At 43.5% G+C, this 24631-nt stretch overlaps 1 protein-coding gene across 7 annotated transcripts in view; it reads right to left on the bottom strand.

The window, feature by feature from the left end:
* The window catches only part of mdn1 (midasin AAA ATPase 1), a 437529-nt gene that overhangs the window by 61277 nt on the left and 351621 nt on the right, over positions 1-24631 (bottom strand). For 6 of the 7 annotated variants that reach the window (XM_077510806.1, XM_077510808.1, XM_077510809.1 and 3 more), the window contains exons 79-88: positions 17931-18341; positions 17621-17847; positions 17403-17537; positions 15107-15300; positions 13211-13372; positions 9204-9338; positions 8885-9017; positions 8620-8795; positions 3271-3396; positions 2314-2449 (exon numbers count right to left, since the gene is read on the bottom strand). In XM_077510806.1, the coding sequence (XP_077366932.1) occupies positions 2314-2449; positions 3271-3396; positions 8620-8795; positions 8885-9017; positions 9204-9338; positions 13211-13372; positions 15107-15300; positions 17403-17537; positions 17621-17847; positions 17931-18341 (1835 nt within the window). Of the gene's footprint in view, positions 1-2313; positions 2450-3270; positions 3397-8619; positions 8796-8884; positions 9018-9203; positions 9339-13210; positions 13373-15106; positions 15301-15353; positions 16014-17402; positions 17538-17620; positions 17848-17930; positions 18342-24631 lie in introns of those variants that run through there. The other variant, XM_077510812.1, reaches the window with a different exon arrangement.

The following is a 24631-nucleotide window of genomic DNA, read 5'->3' as shown; positions in this document are numbered from 1 at the left end:
CTGTTCTGATGATGTTAAAATTGAACTCTTTAAAGCCTACTGTACTCCATTATATTCCCCACATCTATGGCGCAACTATAGAAAAGGAATAATGAATAAGATCAAGGTTGCATATAATGATGCTTTAAGAATTCTGTTAAAATACCCTAGGTGGGAGAGTGCAAGTTTACTGTTTGTTGCCTCAAATGTTCCAACATTTCATGCACTGTTAAGGAATTTTATATATAAATTTATGTGTCGAATTAATACATCCGGTAACGGAATTATAAAATCGATAAATGATCCTTTTTTAAGTGATTCTAGATACACTTCATTGTTCTGGAAATACTGGATACATGAACTGTATGTTGTTTGAACAAAGGACTATTTTTCATGTGTGTTTTTATATAAGTGTGTTTTTTGTATGTTGTTGTATTATTTGTTTGTTCTTAATGGACTTGAGTCTGTCAATAAAGATACTTTAAATAAAGCAAGAGATTTGAGTGCACAACGTACACTCATGCATACATATTTTGTAAATAACCCAAAAGTTGTAAATACAGGGTGTTCCAAAATGGTTGACCCCATTTCGCAGGCCAATAATTTTGACAATTTTCACTGGAATGGCCTCAAATTTTCACTGCTTGTGTAGAAACGTTTTAAGTTTTTGTGTGTAACGTTTGGCATTTCTATCTTTTCAGGTTAAGAATGCAGTTCACTTCAAAAGAAAAGGCATTTTGCATGTTCGAGTATGCTCGGACTCAGTCACCGAAAACAGTGCAGCGTGCCTTCTTCACAAATTTTGCAAGAAAGACACCAACTACAAAACAAATTACGACTTGGCACCAAAAATTTCAAGAAAAGCGAGCTTGAATACCGACTCGACATGTGCAGAGCCACAGGCGGCGCTCATATTGAACATTTATGAAAATCTGTCATAGAACCAACAAATATTTGTACTTTTCTTTGTCAATTTAACCAATAAAACTTTCATTGAGGTTTATCAAATGTGAAAATGTTGCTGATATTGCCCTGTATAGTATGTAAATAGCACACACGCATGAGCACGCACGCACAAATATTCCTGTAAATAAATGGTCAACATTTTGTAGATAGTTTGTCAAATGTGAAAATATTGCTGTTTAAACATGTTATCAGATATGTAAATAAATCCTGATTTTGCCATCAAAAACACATTTTCATGTTTTATGGAAGGCAAGGAATGTTGAGATATGAGATGTCACTAAACCAAAAATTATTAGTGTCAAAGTCACTGTTGTGCAGAAAATGCATCATTTCACAAAAAGCTTAATTTCTTCTTATTTTGCCTGAGATTGTTGATTTATGTCCAACCGAGCCATTTTCCAATGATGATTACTAAAGAACAGAATAAGTTAGAACCATACTTTTTTTTCTCTAATGAAAGAGTAGTACTTAATCTTTCAAATGGTACCCAACAGTGACAGTGGCAGAGAAGAAGACTCTGGACAAACTGCTGGATATTATGGACAGTACCAGCCGCCCTCTGCACACTGTCATCAGCAGTCAGAGGAGCCTGTTCAGTGGAAGGCTGACGCTCCCCAAGTGCCGGACCAACAGACGAAAGAACTCCTTTGTCCACCGTGCCATTGTACTCTACAACTCCTCACTGGGGGGGAGGAGGGTGTAGCATGCACTTCACTTCACAAATATGGCACTTTACTGTACTTTAATTTATTTAATTCAATCTTCGGTGTAAAAACCTTATTTATTGATTGATTGAATTTGTATTTTTTATTTTATTTTTCTTCTTCTTCTTATTATTATTATTATTATTCAATCTCTGGTGTAATAACCTTATTTATTGATTGATTGAATTGTTATTTTTCATTTTATTATTATTATTATTATTATTATTATTAATTCAATCTCTGGTGTAATAACCTTATTTATTTATTGATTGAATTATTTTCTATTTTATTATCTGTTCTCATTGCTGCTGGACAAGTAAATTTCCCAGAGGGAGCCATCCCAAAGGGATGAATAAAGTCAAAAGTGTAACATGCTATTTGAGTCATTTAACACAATGTTCTAGTCAGCTTAGAAAATTAGTGAAAATGTTGGAAATCGGTGGGATTCGAGGCGTTATCTTTTCAGAAAATGCGTGGGATTTAAAGAGTTAAAGGGGTTATTTTTTTGGAGAATTCTCAAAATTGACATTTTTGTCCAAACGATGTATTTTTGCTATTTACTCAAAACTAAGTGACATACGCCTGATTTTGTGAAAACATATTACACATATTATTATTCATTAAAAAAACAAGTGGACCAACAAGAACGAAAAAGGACCATTACCTTCACCTTCTTGATCGTCTCCCATCTTGTCATCCTGGTCCAGGTTCAGATCCTCAGGCAAATTAATAGCCTCGGGTTCAGGTCTGTTTTCCTGCTGGCCATGATAGGGATCCACTTCATTCTCATCAAATTCCCTCTGAGATAGAGTTAAGATCAGATGAAGAGAATCTTTGCACTTACAGTTTCGAGTTTGAAATTTCTGTTATTATCTGTGGCATGAAAATCAAAAGAGTAAGGCGAAAAGTATCTTCTATATCAGGCTACGGCAGAGACGATAAAGCGGCACTCATGCGTTTGTCTTCATACTTGTGCGCATACACATCACAATACACCTCAGGTTGTTATGACAATGTCATGCAGTTTTACTTCAAGTCGGAGCGTTGCTACGGCTCCAATTGGCTAGGACACAGAGTGGCGATTCCTCTGCATTTCATGGTCAATTTTCCTTTCCGGAACAAGGAACAAAGCTGGGGGAAGAGTTGGCTCATTACCGTGGCAATTATTTAATGCCAAGAAAAGCCGAATACACCATCAAATAGACCAATCACGAGCGATATTACGATTCGCCATCTACAGCGTACCAGATTTGGAGATATGTGCGCAGCACCTGGCCACGAGCTATGGTGCACTTCTTGTTAATGACCGGCGTACATCACGTGAGCTACGCCGGTCATTAAAACGCAAGAGCAAATGAAGGGGTATAAACCAGGTTTTAGACTGACTGCACTTTGCGCTAGGCCTATGCTGGACATGAGAATAGAGCCAATTTAAATGACAAATAAAAATACTTGCTCAAGGCATGTTTGTCTAATTACATAGGAACAAACTAGCACTTTATGAAAATCATCTCGGAATACTCATACACCCTAAGCACTAGGCAAGAAAAAACTAAAGACATTGACAACATCAAGGGACTACTATTTGTTCAACTGATCATTTTCATTCTCAGATGATTACCTCATCTCCTTGTTCATTGATTTTGTCTTTCTCCCCAGCCTGGTCCTCATTGTTCTGTTTTTCATTGTTTTTGTTGGGTTCAGTAGCATCCAAGTTGTCTTGCTTCGCAGCTAATACAGATTCACCCTAAACAAATAGCAAGCAGAGGTGTGTGTAAAGGTACAACAGGATCATGAAAAAAAACTTGTAAGTTTTAAGTAAAAGTGAGAAGGAGAAAATTCAAAATTACATGAAAGGTGATTCATTTTTAGTGACTGAATCTGTATGAGGTATGTCATACATCACTTTGTAGTTGACCATTGGAGCAGCAATGCAGAAAGGTTGATGGAGTTTATGGAGAGATTTAAGTTCAAGCATACATTTTGGCAACACCATTTTTTGTTTATTATTGTAGGGATGGGTGTCTACCGATGCCAGGTTGGGTATTGGTGCCGATACGGTGGCCAATATCAATATTGGCCGCTCTCTTGTAGCCTTTTAACGATCAGGAACTCAAAATTAGAAATGCGAGGAATATAAAATTGCCAGTAATGTCATGCTGTTTTAAGGAAAAATACTATATAGAAATTTATAGATCTAAAATTATCAGTAACGTTTTGGGGTGACTCATATGTACTAGTGGTATCAGTATTTAGATTCGGTATCAGTCACTATTCAAGAGTTGATACATTGGCATTGGCATTGGTCTGAAAAAGTGGTATCAAACAACAACCCTATTTTTGGTTTCAGTCCAAAATACTTATGTCACAAACAACATGTTCGGAACAGAACGTGTAATGACACAATCATGCGCTGAACAGAGCAGTGGTGGTGGCCTTGACAAAGTTGACAGGGAAATGACATGAACAAAAGGTTTGGTGGTGGTTTATAATGTAACACATGTTAATCCGACCGCTAACTACTGCTGGGTAATTTACTAGCTTGTAGCATGGAGTCATAATTGTGTGTGAAGATGAGAGAAAATTTTATCTGAAGTAGTTTTAGATTTGATGGAAATGTTCAAATAAAATCAAAGATCAAGAAAAATCAAGATGGCGTACATGCGCCGGTGTGTCTGGCAACCTCTTGTTTCAGCTGTTTTTTTTTATGCCGCTGTAAGTTGGCAGCAGTTTTCGTCATCTTCTTTTCAAATAGTGTTTTGTCTTTCGTATGGACCCGTTGTGGCGCACACTGGTACCTCTACTTATGAAATTAATTGGTTCTGGAAGAAAGTTCTTAAGTAGAACATTTTGTAAGTAGTGAAGCATTTTCCATGTAAATGCCCTAATCCGTTCCAAGCCTCCCAAAATTCAGACATAAATGTTTTATTATGCATAAAAATGCATCAAAACATATAACAAATACATGTTACAACTCGATTATTGCACAATAAATGAGAGCTGTGCATAATGTAAAAGACAAAATAAAGTAAAGAATAAAAATGATGGTCATTTACCTTTTTAACTGCTGTCCTCATCGTTTTTTGCCCTCTTTGGCTCATGTTCTCTCTCAGAAGTGTTTTTTTTTTTGTTTTATTTTGCCTGGTGTTTTGTAAAGAACTGATCCAAGGAGGTTTGCTTTTTTTTTTTTTTTTTAAACAATCGTTTGAAAATGTCCAAGGCAAACATCATCTCAGTGAGCAATCTCCCGACTGGTTAACACTTTTTCTGGGTGATTCTTTTCAATAAATTCCGAAACTTGATGGAAACTTCAGGTACGATGGTGAGGCATCTTTTTCCAAAAAAGGCCCATCTCGTCGCAATTAAAAACTTACTGTGCCTTCATCAACCACCAATTGTTTGAATTTTTGCACAAATTTGTCGGCTGTTAGTTAATACATTTACAAAAATCGGAACACCTCATGGCCCAAGGGATGAACGATGAGGACGGTGTATAGACACCGATCTACTATCTAGGCTCATAGATACCTATCGGAGAGGTTCCTCTTGCCAATGGGATGCCAGAAAGATGCATCGACACCGATCTAGGAACTACGCTCATAGATACCTATGGTAGAGGTTCCTCTTAGACAATGGGATGTCAGAAAGATGCTAGGTAATAGCCATAGCTGAAAGTATGTTGCGTTCGGTACTGTATTTTTACCTTCCGTATCTTGAAATTTCTTTCGTAACAACAGGCAATATTTTCCCGGTAAGGCGTTTAGTAACTCGAAAATTTCGTATGAAGAGACGTTCGTAAGTAGAGGTACCACTGTAGATTGCTGTTGGTGTTTTGGCTGTGACATTCCTCGAGGGACAGTGTCGATGCTTGGCGGTCGCGCTCCTTCGCGGCGCGCTTGCACCAGCACTAATTCTGATGCGGGGAATGTCTGCGCTATCCGACTGTCCAACTGGGCACCCAGGGGTCGCTTGTGTTTTTTGTGCCAGTAAATGTGCAACATTTTTTCACAGTCTCTTTTTTTGCTCGTCGGAGAGATCGGTGTTGCTGGACAGTCTGCGCTGGTGCGATGGATGGATGGCGGTGGAGCTGAGTTTGAGAAAGTCAACGCGAAACATGGAGCTGTACGTGGTAGAGATGCAACGATTCGGGTCTTAAGGCCTCAGTCTACTTCTGCTTGAGGCTCACGCGGAGACGTTACGGCGGAGCTCCGCTCGTGCGTTTGCCTTCCAACTTGCATGCAATGCACATCACAATACACATTGGTGTCTGCTGTGGTTTCACTCCAAGTCGGGCTGTTGCTACGGCTGGCACGCCACAGAGTGGAGAGTCCTCTGCATTTTATGATGAATTCAGGAAGTTCAATTTAAGTCAGAAACACGAAACAAAGCCGGGGGGAGAGTCGGCTCATCACTGCGGCAATTATTTATTATTATTGTCATTTGCACTGGTGTCGGCCGTAAACTCGCCAAAACACAACAGCCACGCGCTTAATGAACAGAGTTTTTGTTGTTGTTGTTGTTTTCCGCCTCTCGTCCCAGACACATATCCACATGTACAGCCGTGGTCTCCGAGCAGGAAATCGATTTGCCCCGCCAAACAGTTGCCTTCATTGAAACTATCTGGGCGAGGGGGAGGTGAGAGAGATAAAGAAAAAAAAAAGCAGAGTACGCCATCGAACGGACCAATCACGAGCGAGTTACGCCCCGCCATCTACGGCGTGCAAGGATTGGCGACGTGGGCACCGCAGCCGGCCACGAGCGACGCGGCACTTAAAATTCATGGTTCGCGTAGACCATGTGATCAACGCCGATCATTAACGCGAGAGCAAACGTAGAGGCATAAATCAGGCTTTAGACTGAAACGTTCAGTCAACCCTGCATGGGACAGTGTTGCCCTTATGGACCGCGGCTTTTCCGTCCGCAACAAATTTCGTACTGACACTTTAACATGCCACTGTGTGTGTACGTGCCTGCCCAGTGTCCACAAGCGGAGGAAGACTGCTGCAGAAAAGTCCTCCTCACCAGCTAATGTACAATCACTGTTGCACTTCCGTCCACTTACCCCCTCACACATAACAGAAGCGGACGGCGTAGACACAGACCAAAGTTTGAAGAAGCGGTGTGTAATAATTTCGGCTTCGTAATCGAATACGACATCAAGAGTGAAAACAGTGAACAGAAATTGTCTTGTCTGTAAACGTTACTTGAAACATATCCCATACGTTAACCCATTTTGACCGGGAACATTACCACCACGGACCTCAGTGCAGCAGCGCGCCTCCACCCCCAGAGCCAGGAAAGCGGACACGTCAACCTGCCCTGCCAAGACCAATCCTCAGTCACACAGTCGATGAATTGCATCGGAGCGCATTCATGGGGGCGGCGAGGGCCTCACGGCACCACCGGAACTTCACTCGAGCACTTGTGGCCGGCGCGGACCCACGGGAGCTTTGAGACAAATGATGATAAAGGACAGCGCGCTGTCCATCACCGCCATCCAGACATCCACTCCGCGGCTCCCGCAAGTCCGCGCCAGGCCCTGCCAATGCCGCCATAAACAGCTGCGAGGCCCACCCCACCCCTACGTCGTGCACACTTCAGTGCACCCCATCAGCCAAGAGACCGAGAAAAGAAAACAAATGACACATTCGCCGGCTGTGCAGAAACACGGTAAAATGGGCTAAAGAAAACGTTTGGTTGTTATTATTATTATTATTATTATTATTATTATTATTATTATTATCATCATCATCAGGGCCCGAGCAGCTACCGCTGTAAAAATTTGTGGAGTTGTCATAACAACATGAATCTATAGCTCCACCTTGCATACAAAAATAAAAACCAATCCCGGCACGTTTTACCTAGAGCTACGAAAATTGGCAGGCACGTGTAGCACCCCGAGACGTACCAAAAAGTGTAATACATTTTTCATCTGATTGACTTCAAACTTGACATGTATCATCTCAAGACGTGGGACAACAGCTAGGGAAAAAAAACTTGACTTTTCGAAATACTATATGACGGGGGCGGGGCATCAAATATTGCCTTTAAAATTTCATTTGTCCAGAAAGAGCAAATGCTTAATAACTCCCATGTACAATTTCCAAAAAATTCCAAACTTCTCATGCAACTGAATAGTCACGGCCTGAAAACATGATAACATTCGGTTGTACATATAGCGCCACCTAGTGGTGACAATAAATGTCATACTTTATGTTTTTAGCCACTGTTCCAAGCTCGTTGAAGGGATCCAGTTGAAAATTGATCAGAAAAGCCTTAAGATGTTAATCATGCCCCACACCGAATATTGTAACTTTTCGCCAAAGGGCGTGGCCGTTACGGTGCCGCAAAGTCTGATGATTTTTCGTGACAATTAAAGCTGCTTCAACTTTACCCAGATGGTCCTATCTTCTCAAAATTTCACACATTTGATGAGAGTCCAGCTATAAAGACATCTACGAACTTACATTTATTGATAGCGCCACCTAGTGGCAATTTTTTTTTTTAACGTTTTTCTCCAACCACGTTAACTGGACCTACCTCATATTTGCTCAGATGAGGGTTTCGGCCTTCATGATGTCACAACACGAAGTTTGTGAGTTTTCGCGAATCGCTGTGGGTGTGTGGCTAAGCGCTGTTCACCAAGAAAACAACGCCAATTTTGAGGGCCTCAACTGGTACAGAAACTCATGAAACTATCATGAAGCCATAGAAAATTACCAACACATCTACTCCCGCACAGTCACAACTAAAGATGTGCTTTGGAACATGTCTGATTTAACGTGAAACGGTGCTGTCTTGGGTACCCATTCCAACCGGAGTTCACTGATACACTGACTCGCCGGTCACCTACCCCGCCATCCCACCCCACCCAAACCAAAACAAAATGACATATCCTCTCTCCCGGCTATAAGGGTAGAAGCACGGTCATGCGCTCCTGGCCTTAATGGGTTAAATAAAAATGAAGTACCTGGTCCATGCCTCGGCCAGACTCTTCCTCTTTATCACTTCCTCCCTCATCGTCATCGTCCTCATCACCTTCTCCCCACATTCTCTCATCTAGAGTATCTGTCTGTCCATCACCCAGATCACCCATCTTTTTATCCAACTCCTCCTGGTCAGACTCTTTATCCGACTCATCCCCATCTGTAAAGTCAGAGAGGTAGGAATCAGTGTTTTGGGAATAGTATTTTTAATAAACAGACACTGTGCTGCTGTAGTATGAATCTACATACCATCATCATGCTCATCACCATCATGTGTTTGGCCATCAAAGTCCTCCGACATCTCAACAGCATTGTCTTCTGCTTTAATTTTATTGTCATCTTGATGTTCTTTCTCCTGACCCTCAGCAAAGGTATCCTCCAACTGGAATATTATTGAAGCAGTATGTTAAATACAAAATGTTAAACATATGCAGTCATTGTAATTAATTGTACTGCATTACATATACAGATGATAGCTTAGGTGAGAAAAAAAAAAGAACAACTGGACCTTGTGATCGAAATCTGCTGTCTGAATGCAGTTTGGTTTAAGCTGAAATACATTCATTACCTGGTCTTCATTCTCAATTGTGTTACTGACGTCCTTAGTGCCCTCGCCTTGACCAATTCCACCACCCTCATAATCATGAAATTCAGTGGCACCTTCACCTTCTCCAGTAGTGAGGTCCTGGGGCAAGCAGAAACCCTAAAGAGAGTAATGAGATGAAGTCATGAAATAAATTTATAGCACTGGTTCTCAAATGGGGCTACGAGTACCCCTGGGGGTACGTGAAGGCACTCCAGTGGGTACATGAAATAAAATGTATACAGTAGGCAATTGATTGTCAATTGATTATTGATTTTTGATTGTCCTAAAAACACAGCATTTCCCCCTATACCAGAATGGTTTGACCCCACTTGTCATATGCCACCTAGAATCGCCTGTCAAGCACTTGAAAACTTTATTTAAAATTCAATGAATTATTTCTTTTTGAGAACTTTTTGAGAGCTTTACAATGATCCCAAAAGATAACACTGATGCTGATAATAATCTGCATGTGCACAAATCTTTATGTATAATTATTTATTAGGGCCTGAGCAGCGGCGGTGCCACTGCGAGGCCGTATTGTTTCTATAGGAATTAGTGCCCGAGCAGCTATCGCTGTGAGGTCTCGTTTTTATAGAAAAATCTTTCTTCTTCTTCGAAAATCATTTTTGGGGACCTAAACGTGTACGAAAACGCACCAAACTTTGCACACTATTCGGGCTCAGCGAAAAATTTTATATTATTAAACTGCCAGAACATTGTACCAACATATAGCTCCCCCTAGCATGTAAAAATATCCATCAATCCCGGCACGTTTGACCGAGGGCTATGACAATTGACAGGCATGTGTAGCGCCCTGAGGAGCACAAAGATTTTTTTATGTTGACTGTGGTCATATTTTTCCCCCCTTTGCCAACACTTTTCATCCAATTGACTTCAAACTTGGCATGTATCATCTCAAGACCTGCGACAACAACTGGGGAAAAAAAAAATCTTGACTTTTCGAAATACTATATGACAGGGGCGGGGCATCAAATTTTGCCTTTAATATTTCTTTCATCACAAAAGTGGAAATGCTTAATAACTCCACTGTACAAGATCCAAAAAATCCCAAACTTCTCATGCATCTTAATAGCCATGGCCTGAAAACATTGATATGAATAAATTCGGTAATATATGTAGCGCCACCTCGTGGTGACAATACATGTCATACTTTATGTTTTTATCTACTAAAGACAAACAACTTGTAGATCAATGCGCGTTTATCAACTGTATGCAGCGCGCTGCGCAGTGATACGAACGAAGAGAAAAATAGTGCCCGGCGGTAATGGAGTCTGACTTTTTCTAGGGCGAAGTTTTGTGATGCAAATGTATCACTCTTTTAAACACAAATTGTTTTTAGAAGAAACACGCTTTTTTTCCGTGATCCCAGGCAACTTCCCGGACTATTTTCCTCTCAACCAAAACCAGACCAAAACTCGTGTCACACAATGCTGTCAGCGACAACTCAGTGCTGATTCCACACTACTGGAGGTGAGGATGAAATAGAGATTCATGTCCAAAAATCCGAACTCTCTCTTTAAGATGTTGATCATGGCCCACACTGAATATGTTGACTTTTTCGGCAAAGGGCGTGGCCATAACGGTGCTGCAAAGTCACCGGAACAATAAAAGCTGCTTTAACATGACCCAGATTATCCTATCTTCTTAAAATTTCACACATTTGATGAGGATCCAGTCCTGAAGACATCTACGAACTTGTATTTCATCATGCTTATAGCCCCACCTACTGGAATGTTTTTGTTACCTTTTTTTTTTCTTCCGACTTTTTTTCTCCAACCACGTTTACTGGATCGACCTCATATTTGCTCAGAAGACTCTTTAGGCCTTCATGATGTCACAACACGAAGTTTGTGAGTTTTGGGCATGGCTACGCAGTTTGACAAGAAAACAACGCCAATTTTAAAGCCCTAAACATGCACACAAACACATTAAACTTGGCACACCCATCTAGCCTGGAAAAATGAGCAAGATTTTATTATGTATTGCATGATTCTCACAAAAATGACTTGCTACCAACCCCTAGAAATTTTTAAACGATGCAGCCCTAGTTGTATTTTAAGCAAGATCTATGAAGATTTTTAGGTATACCCACAAAAAAAGTCTTTAGGACCCACATGCTAAAATGAACAGGAATTGAGCTACGAATTTTTTAATGTCCCATTTTTGCACATTTACAGGGGGCATACTTGTGTCCATTTGTCATACACATTTCATCCGATTGACCTCAAAGTGGGCCCGGACCATGTCAAGACCTCGGCCAACAACAGGGCGAAAAACCTTGAGTTTTCGAAATATTATATGACGGGGGCGGGGCATAAAATTTTGTGTTTCATATTACTTTCGCTGTGAAAGACAAAAGTCGTAGTAAAGCCACGGTACATGCTCTAAAAAAATCCCAAAATTTAATGGAGCACCACCTAGCCCTTGGGGCAAAAAAATAAAAAATAAAAAAATACCCCACATATGGTATTTTGTACAAAATTTGGATACTCTTTGTAAATGTGAAAACTAAGTCATTTATGATTTTTTTTTTTTTTTTAAAGCAATATTATTATAAAAGCAATATTGCGATAAAAGCAATATTGTGCTATGAGTACAACTAACTATGATGTATAAAATCCCATTCAGGGCTACTCATTGCTAAAAAATAATAAAGGATGCTGATTTTTGAGGGTCTTAACATTGACCTAAACTCAACTGAACTTTACACGCACATGACGCCTACCATTTTTTTTTTTTTCATATGTAAAGGTTTATTATGCCATTTTTAAAAATAATTTAATTCTAATGCGCCAGTACCCCGACAAGCAAGTACCTTAAAGTAGCCCGGGCTGCGAGGGCCCTTTATAGCTTCTCGCAGCTCTAGTAATTATTCTCCTTTATTCTTCTTCTCCTTAAACGATCGCATTTTTGGGGACCTAAACATTGATACTTTACATATTCTTTGGGCCCGGCGAAAAATTTGATAATGTCATAACAACATGGCTCTATATCGCCCTCTAGCGTGGGAAAAATAAAAAAATAATCCTGGCACGTTTGTCCGAGGGCTACAAAAATTGACACGTGTAGCACCCCAAGATGAAAAAAAAAAAAAAAAAAAGTATTAGTGCTTAAAATGTACAGGATATGAGCTATGCATTTTTGAATGTCCTATTTTTGCCCTTTTTGTACATTCACTGTAGTCATACTTCTGACCTCCTTGCCAACACTTCCCATCCAATTTTTTTTTATTTTTTTTATTTTATTTATTTTATTTTTTATTTTTATTTTTTTTATTCCCATCCAATTGACTTCAAATTTTGCATGTATTATCTCAAGACATGGGACAACAACCGGAGAGTTTTCAACATACTATATGATAGGGGCGGGGCATCAAATATTGGCTTTAAATTTCCTTTGTCCAGAAGAGGAAATGCTTTATAACACAAGCTAAAAAATCCCTAACTTCTCATGCATCTTAACAGTCATGGCCTGAAATCATCTATATCATTAAATTATATTATGCATCTAGCGCCACCTAGTGGTGACAAGAAATGTCATACTTTACGTTTTTATCTACTGTGCCGACCTCGATAAGGGCCGTTCACAGCCAAATATGCCAGGGAGGATTTTTTTGTCCCTGTCCCTGTGATAAGGTCTTCCAAGTTGTATGATGAAGTGTGTGGAGACGTGGCTTAAGTGGCATTGAATGCGGCTGAGGTTTTGGGGCTTGATGGATGCCATGTTTCTGAAGGAAATGAAACGTTTTTCTTTTGGTGTTGGGAAGGTGAAAATAAAAAATTATGACCAGGTGGCCAGAGATGTGGTTGTCGAGACCGGTGGAACAGACTAGATCTAGGGTGTGGCCATGTGAGCGGGGAGGAAGTTAACATGCTGTGTGAGGTTTAAACAGTCAAGGAGTGAGTGTTATGAAGAGCAAGCTTCGTGTGTATAATATAAAATTACATCAACATTTATTTAACCTGTACCTTCTGAGCCAGTTCAGTGAAGATGTTCGCCAATACCGACAGTAGTTTGCCAGTACACCTGTGCACTCCCACTGACACAGACAAGAAATAACGGACCAGGTCGGAATAAATCCCCAGCAGAGGTTCCACGCGCACCAGCATCCTGCATGCTCTGTTTACCTCCTGAAAAGACAAACACAGTTGTGATAAAAAATGTATATACTTGTAAAGAACAATGTCATGGCTCTCCTGAACTTCTAGTTATTTCTATAATGCTGATTTTTCTCTGATAGAGTAATCGGAATGGATACTTTGTCACAAAAAACATTCGTGAAATTTTGTTTCGCGGCTTAAGGTGCCACTTTCGGAGGAATAGCTTCCTTCTTGCACGGCAGCCTCTGAGTCCATGGCGCTGCAAAAACACGCTTGAATGTGGACACTGACAACTGTATTCAAGCAGCTTCGAATTCTTGGCAGATCTACTCTTTGGTGATTCTCGGTCGATTCTTCACCCTCTTGTCCAATTTTCTCTCAGCAGCGGGTGATAACTTGCATTTTCTTCCTCATCATGGCAGTGATAAACAGTACCATGCTTTTTATACTTGCGAACAATTGCTTGCACTGTTGGTCTTGGAACTGCAGATGCATTGAAATGGCTCCAAGCAACTTTCCTGACTTGTTCAAGTCAATAATTTGCGTTTTCAGATAAGTTTTGACACTGCTGAGCTTCTTTGACTGTCCATTGTTGCATTTGTGGGCATTGGTATCCATCTATCCATCCATCTTCTTGATCGCTTATTCCTTACTAGGGTCGCAGGGGGTGCTGGCGCCTATCTCAGCTGGCTCTGGGCAGTAGGCGGGGGACACCCTGGACTGGTTGCCAGCCAATCACAGGGCATTGGTATCCAATGAGCGCTATTTCAATGGACTCAGAGAAGTCGCAGTCACTCATAATTACACACAAGAAGTTAAGAGGCAATTGTATGAAGCTCATTACATTGACAAACATTCTAAGTCACCAAAATTACTAATTCATATTGCTGTGTATATATATATATATATATATATATATATATATATATATATATATATATATATATATATATGTATTTTTTTTTTTTACCCAGTTTTTCTGTTTTCCAATAATAAGTCATAAAAGAACCAAACTTTATGGATGTTTTTGGTGACAAAGGAATATCTGTTCCAATCACTCTATCGGAGAAAAACCAGAGTTGTAGAAAAAACTAACTATAACTAACTATATAAGTTGAACAAAAGGCTATGAGTAGCTTTTTTTGCACAAGCTTTGTGGCATTTAGGTTATGCAAAAGCCACAAGTATTTATTTTTATTTTTTTTTGTATAAGCTATGTATGGCATTTATGTTGAGCAAAAGGCTGTATTTTTTTTTGCACAAGTTATGTTGCATTTAAGTTATGCAAAAAATATGAGTAGCTTTTTTTGAGCAAGCTATGTTAATTTTACCGTAAAACTGATAGAAAAAATTTGTGTACGTTATTGTCTGAACATTTTGCACAAGATTAATTTTTAAATAAATCAAACCTTGTTTAAATGTTTTTTTTTTTTGTTTTTTTTTAAACTTTGATTAAAATCGAGTAAAATCGTAATCGTCCAGAATCGAGATTTTATTTTTTGGCCATATCGTCCAGCCCTAATTGATAGGCAAGTCGATTTTTTTTAAAAAGTCGTTAGTGACAGCACTACAAGTGTATGTAAACTTTTGATCACAACTGTATGTCAGGATTCAACTGTACTATAGAGACAGCTGTGCATTAAGTATTTACGATAATCTCAATCAAAGAAACCGCCATCCACCTTCCTTTATCATACGAGCACAGTGCCAAGACTTTCAAATTACTAACTGCCCAAGAAAATGTATTTGTCAAAACACTCAAACCTGGAACTTGTGCAGCTTAAAAGAGTTTGTGTGTATCTTTAAGCATCCCAGGAGCCTCTCCAGTCTGGCGTTCACATTATCCACACCCAGAGCCTCCACATCAGCTGCCAGCTCCTCCTCCAGGTGATGGGTGAAGTGCCCAGGCTTCAATAAGTCTTCCGTGTACTCTTTGCCCAAGTCGTCGTTATCACTCACTGGAAATGATTTGAACAATCAGACCACATGCAAAAGACAGTGACATTCTCATATCAACTCAGCTGTAGTTTTCAGGAAAAATTCCAATAGTTTAGTGTTCGCACTTCTATTCTTCAAAGCTGCATAAACAAGCTAAAGAATAGGGAATCTATCAGTTCTAAGAAAGTAATCAAACCAGGAAACACAAGACACTATACTCGGCAACCTACTAGTTTATATAACAGATGAACAAAGAAATCCACACTCGTTACCAGCATTATATTCTTATATTATTATTAGGGGTGTAACGGTTCACAGAAGTCACAGTTTGGTACGTACCTTGGTTTTGGTTCGTGACGAGTTTGGTAAAACAGGAAAAACAAAAAGTCCAAAAGTTGATTTTCTTTTTCCATTTATTTTTAGCAGACAGCACTGCAGGTAACAATTTGTCCAACCGGAGGTGGGCATTCCGTCAACATTGACGGAAGGTCCGTCAATCCGTCAATGACAGTTGCACATTCTATTCACGATTGACGGGAAACTTTGAAAAATTGTTGAATTAAGCATTGACGGAAAGAGGTTTACATTGACAATGTAATTGTCAATCCGTCAGTAAATTTGACAATCCGTCAATGACCTACGTTCCATTTCGGTGATGGATTGACGAATGATGGAACATTGAATTCCCACGTCTTTTGACTCACTGCAGATTGCTGCCACTTCTTTCCTGGAACTGCACAAAAGTTACTATTAATAAAATGCTACAACAAACGTGAATGCACTGTATTCATTCCGGGTTGTACGTTCAATCTAGAACTAAAAAGATTTGGACACATAATAACAGCACACGACCTACCCAAAGTCTGTTGGTGCCATACGCTAAACCTAACAGGAAGTCCACCAGAGGCGGGGCATCAGATTTTGCGTTTCAAACTTCTTACTTAAAAGCATTCCCGGTTGTACGTTTCAAATTTACCAAAATTTGAAGACATATGTAACAGCCCTCAAACTACAAAAAAAACTCTTTTTGAGTCATATGCAGGAAGTCCGTCATTTTGATTTACAATGTAAGTTGTTGCCGTTTTTCAGCCGTTTTATAGGGGTCTTATTTTAACGAACTCCTCCTATAGAATTATCCGATCATCTTCTAAAACTTGGCGTGTTTAATCTGAAGATGTTGGAGATGAAAAGTTATCGAAAGCTTTTTATTTCGTCGCACGCTGTTGCCGTGGCGTGCACTGTTTGGGAAATAAAACCTTCTTAATGAAGCATTCCCGGTTGTAGGAAGCACCTAGAGCTACGAAAATTTGGAGACATATGTAACAGCACACAATGTACAAAAAAGTTTATGGGTGCCATGTGTAAAACCCAACAGGAAGTCCCCGAGGGGCGGGGCATCACATTTTGAGTTCAAAACTTCCTCTTTAACGAAGCTTTCCCGGTTGTACGTTTCACCTAGCGCCATGATAATTTGGAGGCATACATAAGAGCCCACAATGTACAAAAAAAAAAGAAGAAAAAAGTCTCTTGGAACCATATGCTAAACCAAACAGAAAGTCCGCCATTTTGATTTGGGATTAGGGCTGGGCGATTAATCAAAAATTTACCGTTACCGAAATTTACTACAATAACCGACATCATTTTGCCCATGTCGGTAAATTGGGTGTCTTCATAAAAAAATATGTCTTTTCGTCTGGTTTGACTGTGTGTTCTTGGTAGGCTATGTTCATTCTCCTTTAAGACAGGAGAGGCAAAAAGCAGCACTAGTGAATATTACTGACATATGTAATAAACAAACACGCATGCAAATGACCATTTATCGACTGTGGGGAAAAAAAAAAAAGAAACAATCATGTCCGTATGTTGTGACGGAACCATAGACAACAGCTTTTCTTTTTTTCATCTTTTTTTTTTTTTTTTTTTTTTTTTACTGTCAGTTATCAAAAAGATTTAGGCGCATTACTGCCACCTGGTTTGGAGTGCAGATACTGCAATGAACTTACGTCTTCGTCTTCTGAGTGTATGCACTGAACCACGACGTCTGAACCGAGATGGTTCGGGACGAATACATAAACCATTACACCCCTAATTATTATTATATTATCATTGCATTTTTTCTCACCGATTTTGTCAACTTGCTGAGCTCTTTTCTCATTGTTCCCCCTTCTCTTTACAAGAGTTTGGACAGCACACAACAAGCCGTTTATGTTTGTCTCCAAGTCCGCAGAAAATTCAGAACAGAATGCAGACTGGTCATCTGAAAATAATCAAGCATCAAAACAGACATTTAGTATTTTAAGTGTTGGCCCTCGAATTGTGCATGACAGTTTGTGGATTCACCTGAGGTAAGGTGTCCACCTGAGAGATGTTGGTTCTTCCAAGAGGTAAACTCAGTAATGTTTTTCATTGCTTCTTTTCTAACAAACTGTAGGCTCTGGATGACTGCTGGCATTAGGTGTCTATTGCTGAGACATGTGGCTGGCATGAAGAGCTGTTCAATATCACACAGCTTTGACACCACAATTGCCAGCTGGCCAAAAAATGAACAACACGTACCAAAATGGTTCCTATGGAAAGAGTAATAATATTAAGTGTGTCCAAAAAAATGTGGATTTGTCTTTTATTACAATCCCACATTATTGTGTTTTACCATGTCAGAAGTACTCTCTCCAAGCTCTGCTGTGCTATTTCTTGAAGTTCGGTCTTAAAGTTCAGCATCTGCTTCAGCATTGCATCTACAATTTGGTGGAGTTGCATCCAGGTGACATCTCCTTTCCGCATCTGGCAAGCGGGGGGCTGATGGTGAGCTGCCATTGGGGATGTGCATCTCAGAGAGTAGTGCCAGGAGTTGCTATTCTCTTCCTCCTGCGGCTGAGGAGCTTCTGGGCAGCACTGCAGAAGCCAGGACAGTTGCTGCAAGAGGACTGAACACTGAGCAGCAAGACCCTGGCCTTTATTGACCCAATGGTTCAGAGATGCCTGAGGCAGAAGTGTGTAATCTGGGTCTTCTCCTTGGTTTCGGAGTTCATCCTTGATATCTTGGATTGTGCTTGTTAGCTTCCTAATAATAAAGCAAGAAAACAGCAAAATGATTTTGGTGTTGATTTACAGTATCACTCCCATGACTTTATGGTATGAGTAATTTAACTCTTTGACTGTGTAACAACTATTGCCTAAGCCCACTCTACCCTCGAATTTTTTTTTTTTTAAGTTTGCTTCTCCTAAAGCAAATTCTCTGCTGTGGACGTGGGTCCTCCTTCAGAGCTGGAGGGAGCTTGCTCCTATGCTCCGAGGGAAGACCAGGCTAAATCAAAAAAGTCAAAACAGTCCCGCGCCCCGCGAAACCGGAAACCGCGCTCCAAAACCGACTACTCGCGTGACGAGAAATCGGACGGAGAAAAGCAAGCTGACGACCGCCGGCGCTCCAAATTTGCTAAAGGTAAGCCCGACTCGCGCTATCATCCAAAACGTGATAAAGTCGAACGCGCGCCAGCAACCGGTTCCTGCCGCGAGTCCCGGAACCGCCAAGTCGACTCCGAGACTGACCACAACGCAGTCGCCGACGGCATATTGAAGGCACTCCTGAGGGGGCCTCCAGTAGCCGACACTCAAGACACCTACTAAACTGCCTTCTGACTCAACAATATTGGTACTGCAGGCTGATCCAAATATAGCAGACCCGCATGTATCGCGATCTACCGATGACGTGAGACCGTTCCAACAGCTTTTAGGTGATCTCACCACCAGGGGGATAGCTCGTAAATTCTATCTGAGCGTCACCCTGGAGCGAGCTCTAACCTACGAAGCCCTTGTAGATCCCGCCGCAGACATCCCGGTGATGTCCAACACGGTGTTTGAACAACTCCGCGCCGCGTCACAAGCTAACAGTCGACCCCTCCGCCTACTGCGGTGCCCACTTACCGTTAGCGCCTTCTCACCTACTAACACAAAGCTGGAGTCTGTCGCGATGGTACACTGGTCCATTGGCCCCATGGAATTCATCCATCCAGTCTATGTGGGACCCATTGAGTCAGTCCCCCTTCTCATTGGCCAAGACCTGTGGTTCCGCTTCCAACCCATCATAGACTACCAGAGACTCCAGATTTGGGCCCAGGTGCGGCAGGCCCTGCCGACATTTCCTTCGGGCCCTGACCAGGCTCAGCTCTGCACTGTGACTCGGGCGCAGCCACCCCACGGGGAAGCAGACGCCCCCACAGGGAGCTGGGACACCACTCAGTCCAAGGCAGGACCCCTCGCGTCCCCGACAAAGGACCGGCTGAGAAACCATGACACCTTCCTTTGTGACCTTGACCCACCACCGCCTGATATAGGGTACGCCCAGCGCATCATCGGAGGTGTCCACGTGCAAGGTGCACCTGTTCTTGACGCTGTCCTCGCCTTGTGGGCTGACAAATCAGCCATTTCTGCAGCATTCGCTGACAACTTGCGAGATCTCGACCCGAACATTCTTTTCGTCTCCAAGTCTTGCCGGTTTCCGTTGAACACGGAACCCCCTCTCACAATAACTGCAGTGGGCGTGTGCGCCTTAAACCTTCAGTGGAAGCAGCGCTCACTGACCCACTACTTCTTGGTTGTCCCGGACGCGCCTCACACCCTTTTTGTGGGTGCAGATTTGCTTGTTCGTCTTGCCGTCCATGTGGACACCATCAACAACGTGCTTTGGTCCCTCACCAACTCGGAACCGCTAGCTTGTGTTCCCAGTCTTCCAAACATGAAGTCCGGGCAGACCATCCCAGATGCTTGCGAAGTCTTAAACGAGGATGAAATGATCACTCCGGCGACGACGATCAACATTCCGATTCGCTTGGTGGCGCGAGCTAACCAGGTCTTGAACGCTCGCTCCGCTTTCTTTCAACCTTCATCGGAATTCATGAACCTGTCGTTACTCTTGGAGGCCACGCCCATCGTGGACGCCTCCCTCACCACTCTGATCTTGGTTCACAACCCCCTTTCGTACGACGTTCGCATACCAAAAGCGACCCGTCTGGGCCTGCTCATCCGTTCCGACTTCCACGACTTCACTCTAACGGTGCCTGTGGTTGGACACATCCCATCTGACTTGTTCTTGACTGAAGACACCGGTGGCCGAAGACTCACCAGGCCATCTCAGCTTGTTACGGTCAACCCTGCCGGTCCCACCAAAGATGAAGACATCGTCCGGGTGGACCTGGGGACAGACCAACTGGTGATTTATGCCTTGAGCGCGTTGCCTCCAACGCCCCCTAGCATTCCCTCTGGAAACCCAGAGACACCTCAACCAACCACGACTCCAAATGGGGACCTTCAACCGTACCCAGAGTTCGAGGCGCACCTCCAAGAAGCTCTGCACCGCGCCGACGCGCTCCGGTCCGAACAGGACCGCGAACGTTTGCGCACCGTGTTAATGAAATACACACCCTCTTTTGCCAAGGACTCCTTGGATTGCGGGTTGACGGCACTACATGTGGTCCGCATCCCGACCCAGCCCGGCGCTCCTCCAACTTTCGTGCGCCAGTACAAGATTCCGATAGCTTCTTACGAACCAGTACAGAAGACTATCGACGCCATACTGGAAAAGGGCATCATTCGCCCCTGTAACAGCACCTATTCGGCTCCATTGTGGCCAGTCTTGAAGCCAAACGGCACATGGAGACCAACCATTGACTATCGCAAACTGAACCAACAGGTTCCTCTTTCGCGATGGCCCATGACACAACTTGAACAGGAACTTCCCAAGGTTCGAGATGCCAAATTCTTCACCACCATTGATGTGGCTTCGGGGTTCTGGACGATCCCAGTAGACCCCAGGGATCAATACAAGTTGGCATTCACCTTTGGCAACAAACAGTACACTTTCAACCGGTGTCCATTCGGCTACGCCAACTCGCCAGCCGAATTTAACATCTTCCTCAACAAGGCGTGCCCTGACGCCGCCGCCAGGGGCAACCTCATTTATGTCGATGACATTATGATGAGGAGCTCCTCTTTGGATGACCACTTGATGGAAATCGACCACGTTCTTGGACAGCTGTCTTCTGCAGGCGCCAAACCCCGGGTTTTCACTGGATGCGGTTGCGGTGCGGTTGCGGTGCGGTGCGTCTTGACTGCGTGCTCCGGACGGGTCAATTTTTTTGTCAATCCACACCGGCTCCGCACAGCTGCGGTCCGGCAGCTCCGTCGCCGCCCACTTCCCAACGTGTCTCGCGGGACCGCGCACGCGCGATCATGTGGCATTTCACAACGACAAACATACAGAATGTCTGTGCTCAACAGAGAAGCAGAAAGAGAGGTGGACCTCTTTTGATTTAACTTTTTCTTCTTCTTCTGCTATGAGATTCCATGCAGCATCCTTTTTTTGGTTGTCCTTGTAAAGTATATTAATAACGAGAGTCGGGTCAGTGCGGGTCCACTCTTTATTTCTGTCTTCCCCGTCCGGCTGCCGCTCAGTACGGCAAGCGAGACGGGCACAACAAGCAATCGCGAACATCAAACTCACAATACATTACAGTCCTTATAAAAAGGATGTGCCATGTCATATATTATTTTGTGGTTTTCCACCTCCAATATAAACCTCTCCTCGTCCATGTTCGCTGGTGTCTAAACCGTGAATGAGCACATGGCCCGGCGACGCCCACGTCACGTTTTGCTGAAAAACTTGCGAAATAGGAGCTGGCGAGTGTTTTATTCTGAAAGGTAACCGGAAATTTATTTTGAAACTGCCTCGGTCTTCCTGTCCCGCTCCATGTGTTTTGTGCTAGCTTGCCATTTGCCGGAGGCCTACCGCTGCGGCGTCCGGCAAAAATAGAAAATAGGTCTATCCTTGCGGAAGGCTTGCGGCACGCCGCAGGCCTTCCGCAGTCGACACGCAACGCACCCGCAAGCGGTGTAAACTGCACCATTCGAATGAATGGAATCTAATTGCTTGCGTCGCCGGACCGCACCGCAACCGCACCGCAACCGCACCGCAACCGCAACCGGTGAAAACCCGGGGAAACTGTCCCTCCTGAAAGGTCAGTGGTGTCGCACGAAGGTCAACTACGTGGGGATCTTGGTTGGGCCGAACGGGATTGAACCACAATCCAGCCGTATTCAAGGCCTTCTTGACATCAAAACCCCCACCGATGTGTCAAAATTGCGCAGCTTCCTTGGCGTGTGCAACTATTCGCGCCAGTTCATTGAACACTTTGCTGACATAGCACGCCCTCTTACTAACCTGCTGAAGAAAGACACGCCCTTCGATTGGGGTGACGAACAAAACAACGCGATGAATATGCTAAAACAAAAGCTGGGCTCCGCCCCCTGTCTCGCGTACCCCGATAGCAACAAGGAATTTTTCTTGGAAGCAGGATTCTCCGACCATTGTTTGAGTGCGGGTCTATACCAAATGTACGACCAGGATAAACACGTCGTGGCGTACGCCAGTAAAACGTTGAATGGCCCCGAGTTGAAATACTCCGACTGCGAAAAAGCCCTGCTTTCCACAGTATGGGCAATCAAACATTTCTCAAACTACATTGGATGCCAAAAAGTAACGATTGATACTAACCATCATCCGGTTACTTTTCTTAACAACCAACGCATTCGAGACGGCGTCGTAACGAACGCGCGCATTGCCGGCTGGCTTATGGCGTTACAAAGTTACGATGTTCGAGTCCGGTACACGAAAAATGCAAAGTTACCGCTGGGCACCGATCTAGCGATTTGCCAGAACTGTGTGTCAACTTCCCCGACCCCACCGACAGACGTCGCCGTGGCACCGATGCCGGAATTCACGCGTCACCGCTATTTTGAGGAACATGTCTGCAAAGACATGCCTACAGCTTACGTGGATGGCTGCTCTTACCACCACCAAACCCAGCTGCAGGCTGGGGTGGGCATCTCTTGGGTGGACGACACCGTGCAAACCACTGCAATTCCAATTGGGCCCCCACTCTTCTCAATATGCGGAAATCGCTGGCATCCTGATTACACTCAAATTGGCAGTTGAACACGGTGTCACGGTGCTGGTTATCTGCACTGACTCAAACTATGCCCGCCTCGCCTTCACCTGTCATCTACCGGTGTGGCGTCGAAATGGTCTCCTTCCGTCAGCGAAGAAACCCATTAAACACCGCGACCTCATTTTGACATGCGACCATTTGGTTGCCTCCAATGATATGCATGTCTATTGGAAAAAGGTCCGGGGACACTCAAAAGTCCCGGGACCTGACAAACATTTTAACGACCTAACGGACACGTTAGCCAAACAAGGGGCCCTCAACGGGGCTCCTTGGACATTTGATACAGCTTGGCTGCCCACCCAGCCCACCCTGGAGGTCCACGTTCTCACGCATCGCCGCGCTGCGGCCGCCGCTGAGTCTCGCGACGCCCCCACACGAACCCCTACAGGGCCCGTGGCGTGCGTACCGCCCATCCGAACCTCCAACTTGGTCGCCCAACAGGCCGGCGACCCCGCGCTTTTCAAAATAATTCAGCACCTTTCTGATCCTGTTGCCAACCCCGTGTCGCCTGACGCGTTGAGTGACGACAGCGACTTCAGTGACTTGCTCTCCGTGCTGCAAAGGCTGCGTCTCGTTAAGGGCCTTCTGGTTTATGACTCCGCGTCTCCGCCTGCCCTGCGGTTGGTGGTTCCACGGAGCCAAAGGGGGGTGTTGCTAACATACGCCCACGACGCGCCTTATGCAGGCCACCGTGGATTCAAGGCCACTGTCACCGCACTACAACAGGTGGCATACTGGCCGCGCATGCATAATGACGTAGCAACCTACATCAAAGGATGCCTGGTTTGCTGCCGGTTTCAGCCAGCAAACCCGAGTCACAGAGCACCACTCCAACAGAAAGGAGTCACCTTCCCATGGTCTGATCTCCAAATTGATTGGGTGGGACCACTGGTCAGATCTCTGAGAGGGAACAAATACTTTCTTACAGTAGTTTGCGCGTTCACCAAGTGGGTAGAATGCCTGCCTGCTCCAAACGACACCGCACACACCACTGCATGCCTGCTGATGAACCACGTGTTCTCCCGTTTTGGGTTGCCCTCACGGGTTAACTCAGACAGGGGAACCCACTTCACAGCCGAGGTAATGCAACAACTTTGGCAAATGCTCGGAATCAAGGCCCAGCTGCATATTAGCCATCACCCGCAGTCATCAGGACAGGTGGAGCGGACTAATCGCACCGTGGTAAATCTGCTGAAAAAGTTTGTTGTTTCCAACCATCGGGACTGGGACACCCGACTCCCACTGATCCTCATGGCGATTCGAGCCACCCCTCACGAATCCACAGGGGTGGCCCCCTTTGAAATGATGACCGGACGGCGAATGACGCTCCCCCTGCACCTGATGTACCAGC

Source organism: Festucalex cinctus, chromosome 21 (assembly GCF_051991245.1).
Source record: "Festucalex cinctus isolate MCC-2025b chromosome 21, RoL_Fcin_1.0, whole genome shotgun sequence".
Lineage (NCBI taxonomy): Eukaryota > Metazoa > Chordata > Actinopteri > Syngnathiformes > Syngnathidae > Festucalex > Festucalex cinctus.
Note: the sequence above shows the minus strand (reverse complement) of the source record. Positions and strands in the feature narration are given on the sequence as shown.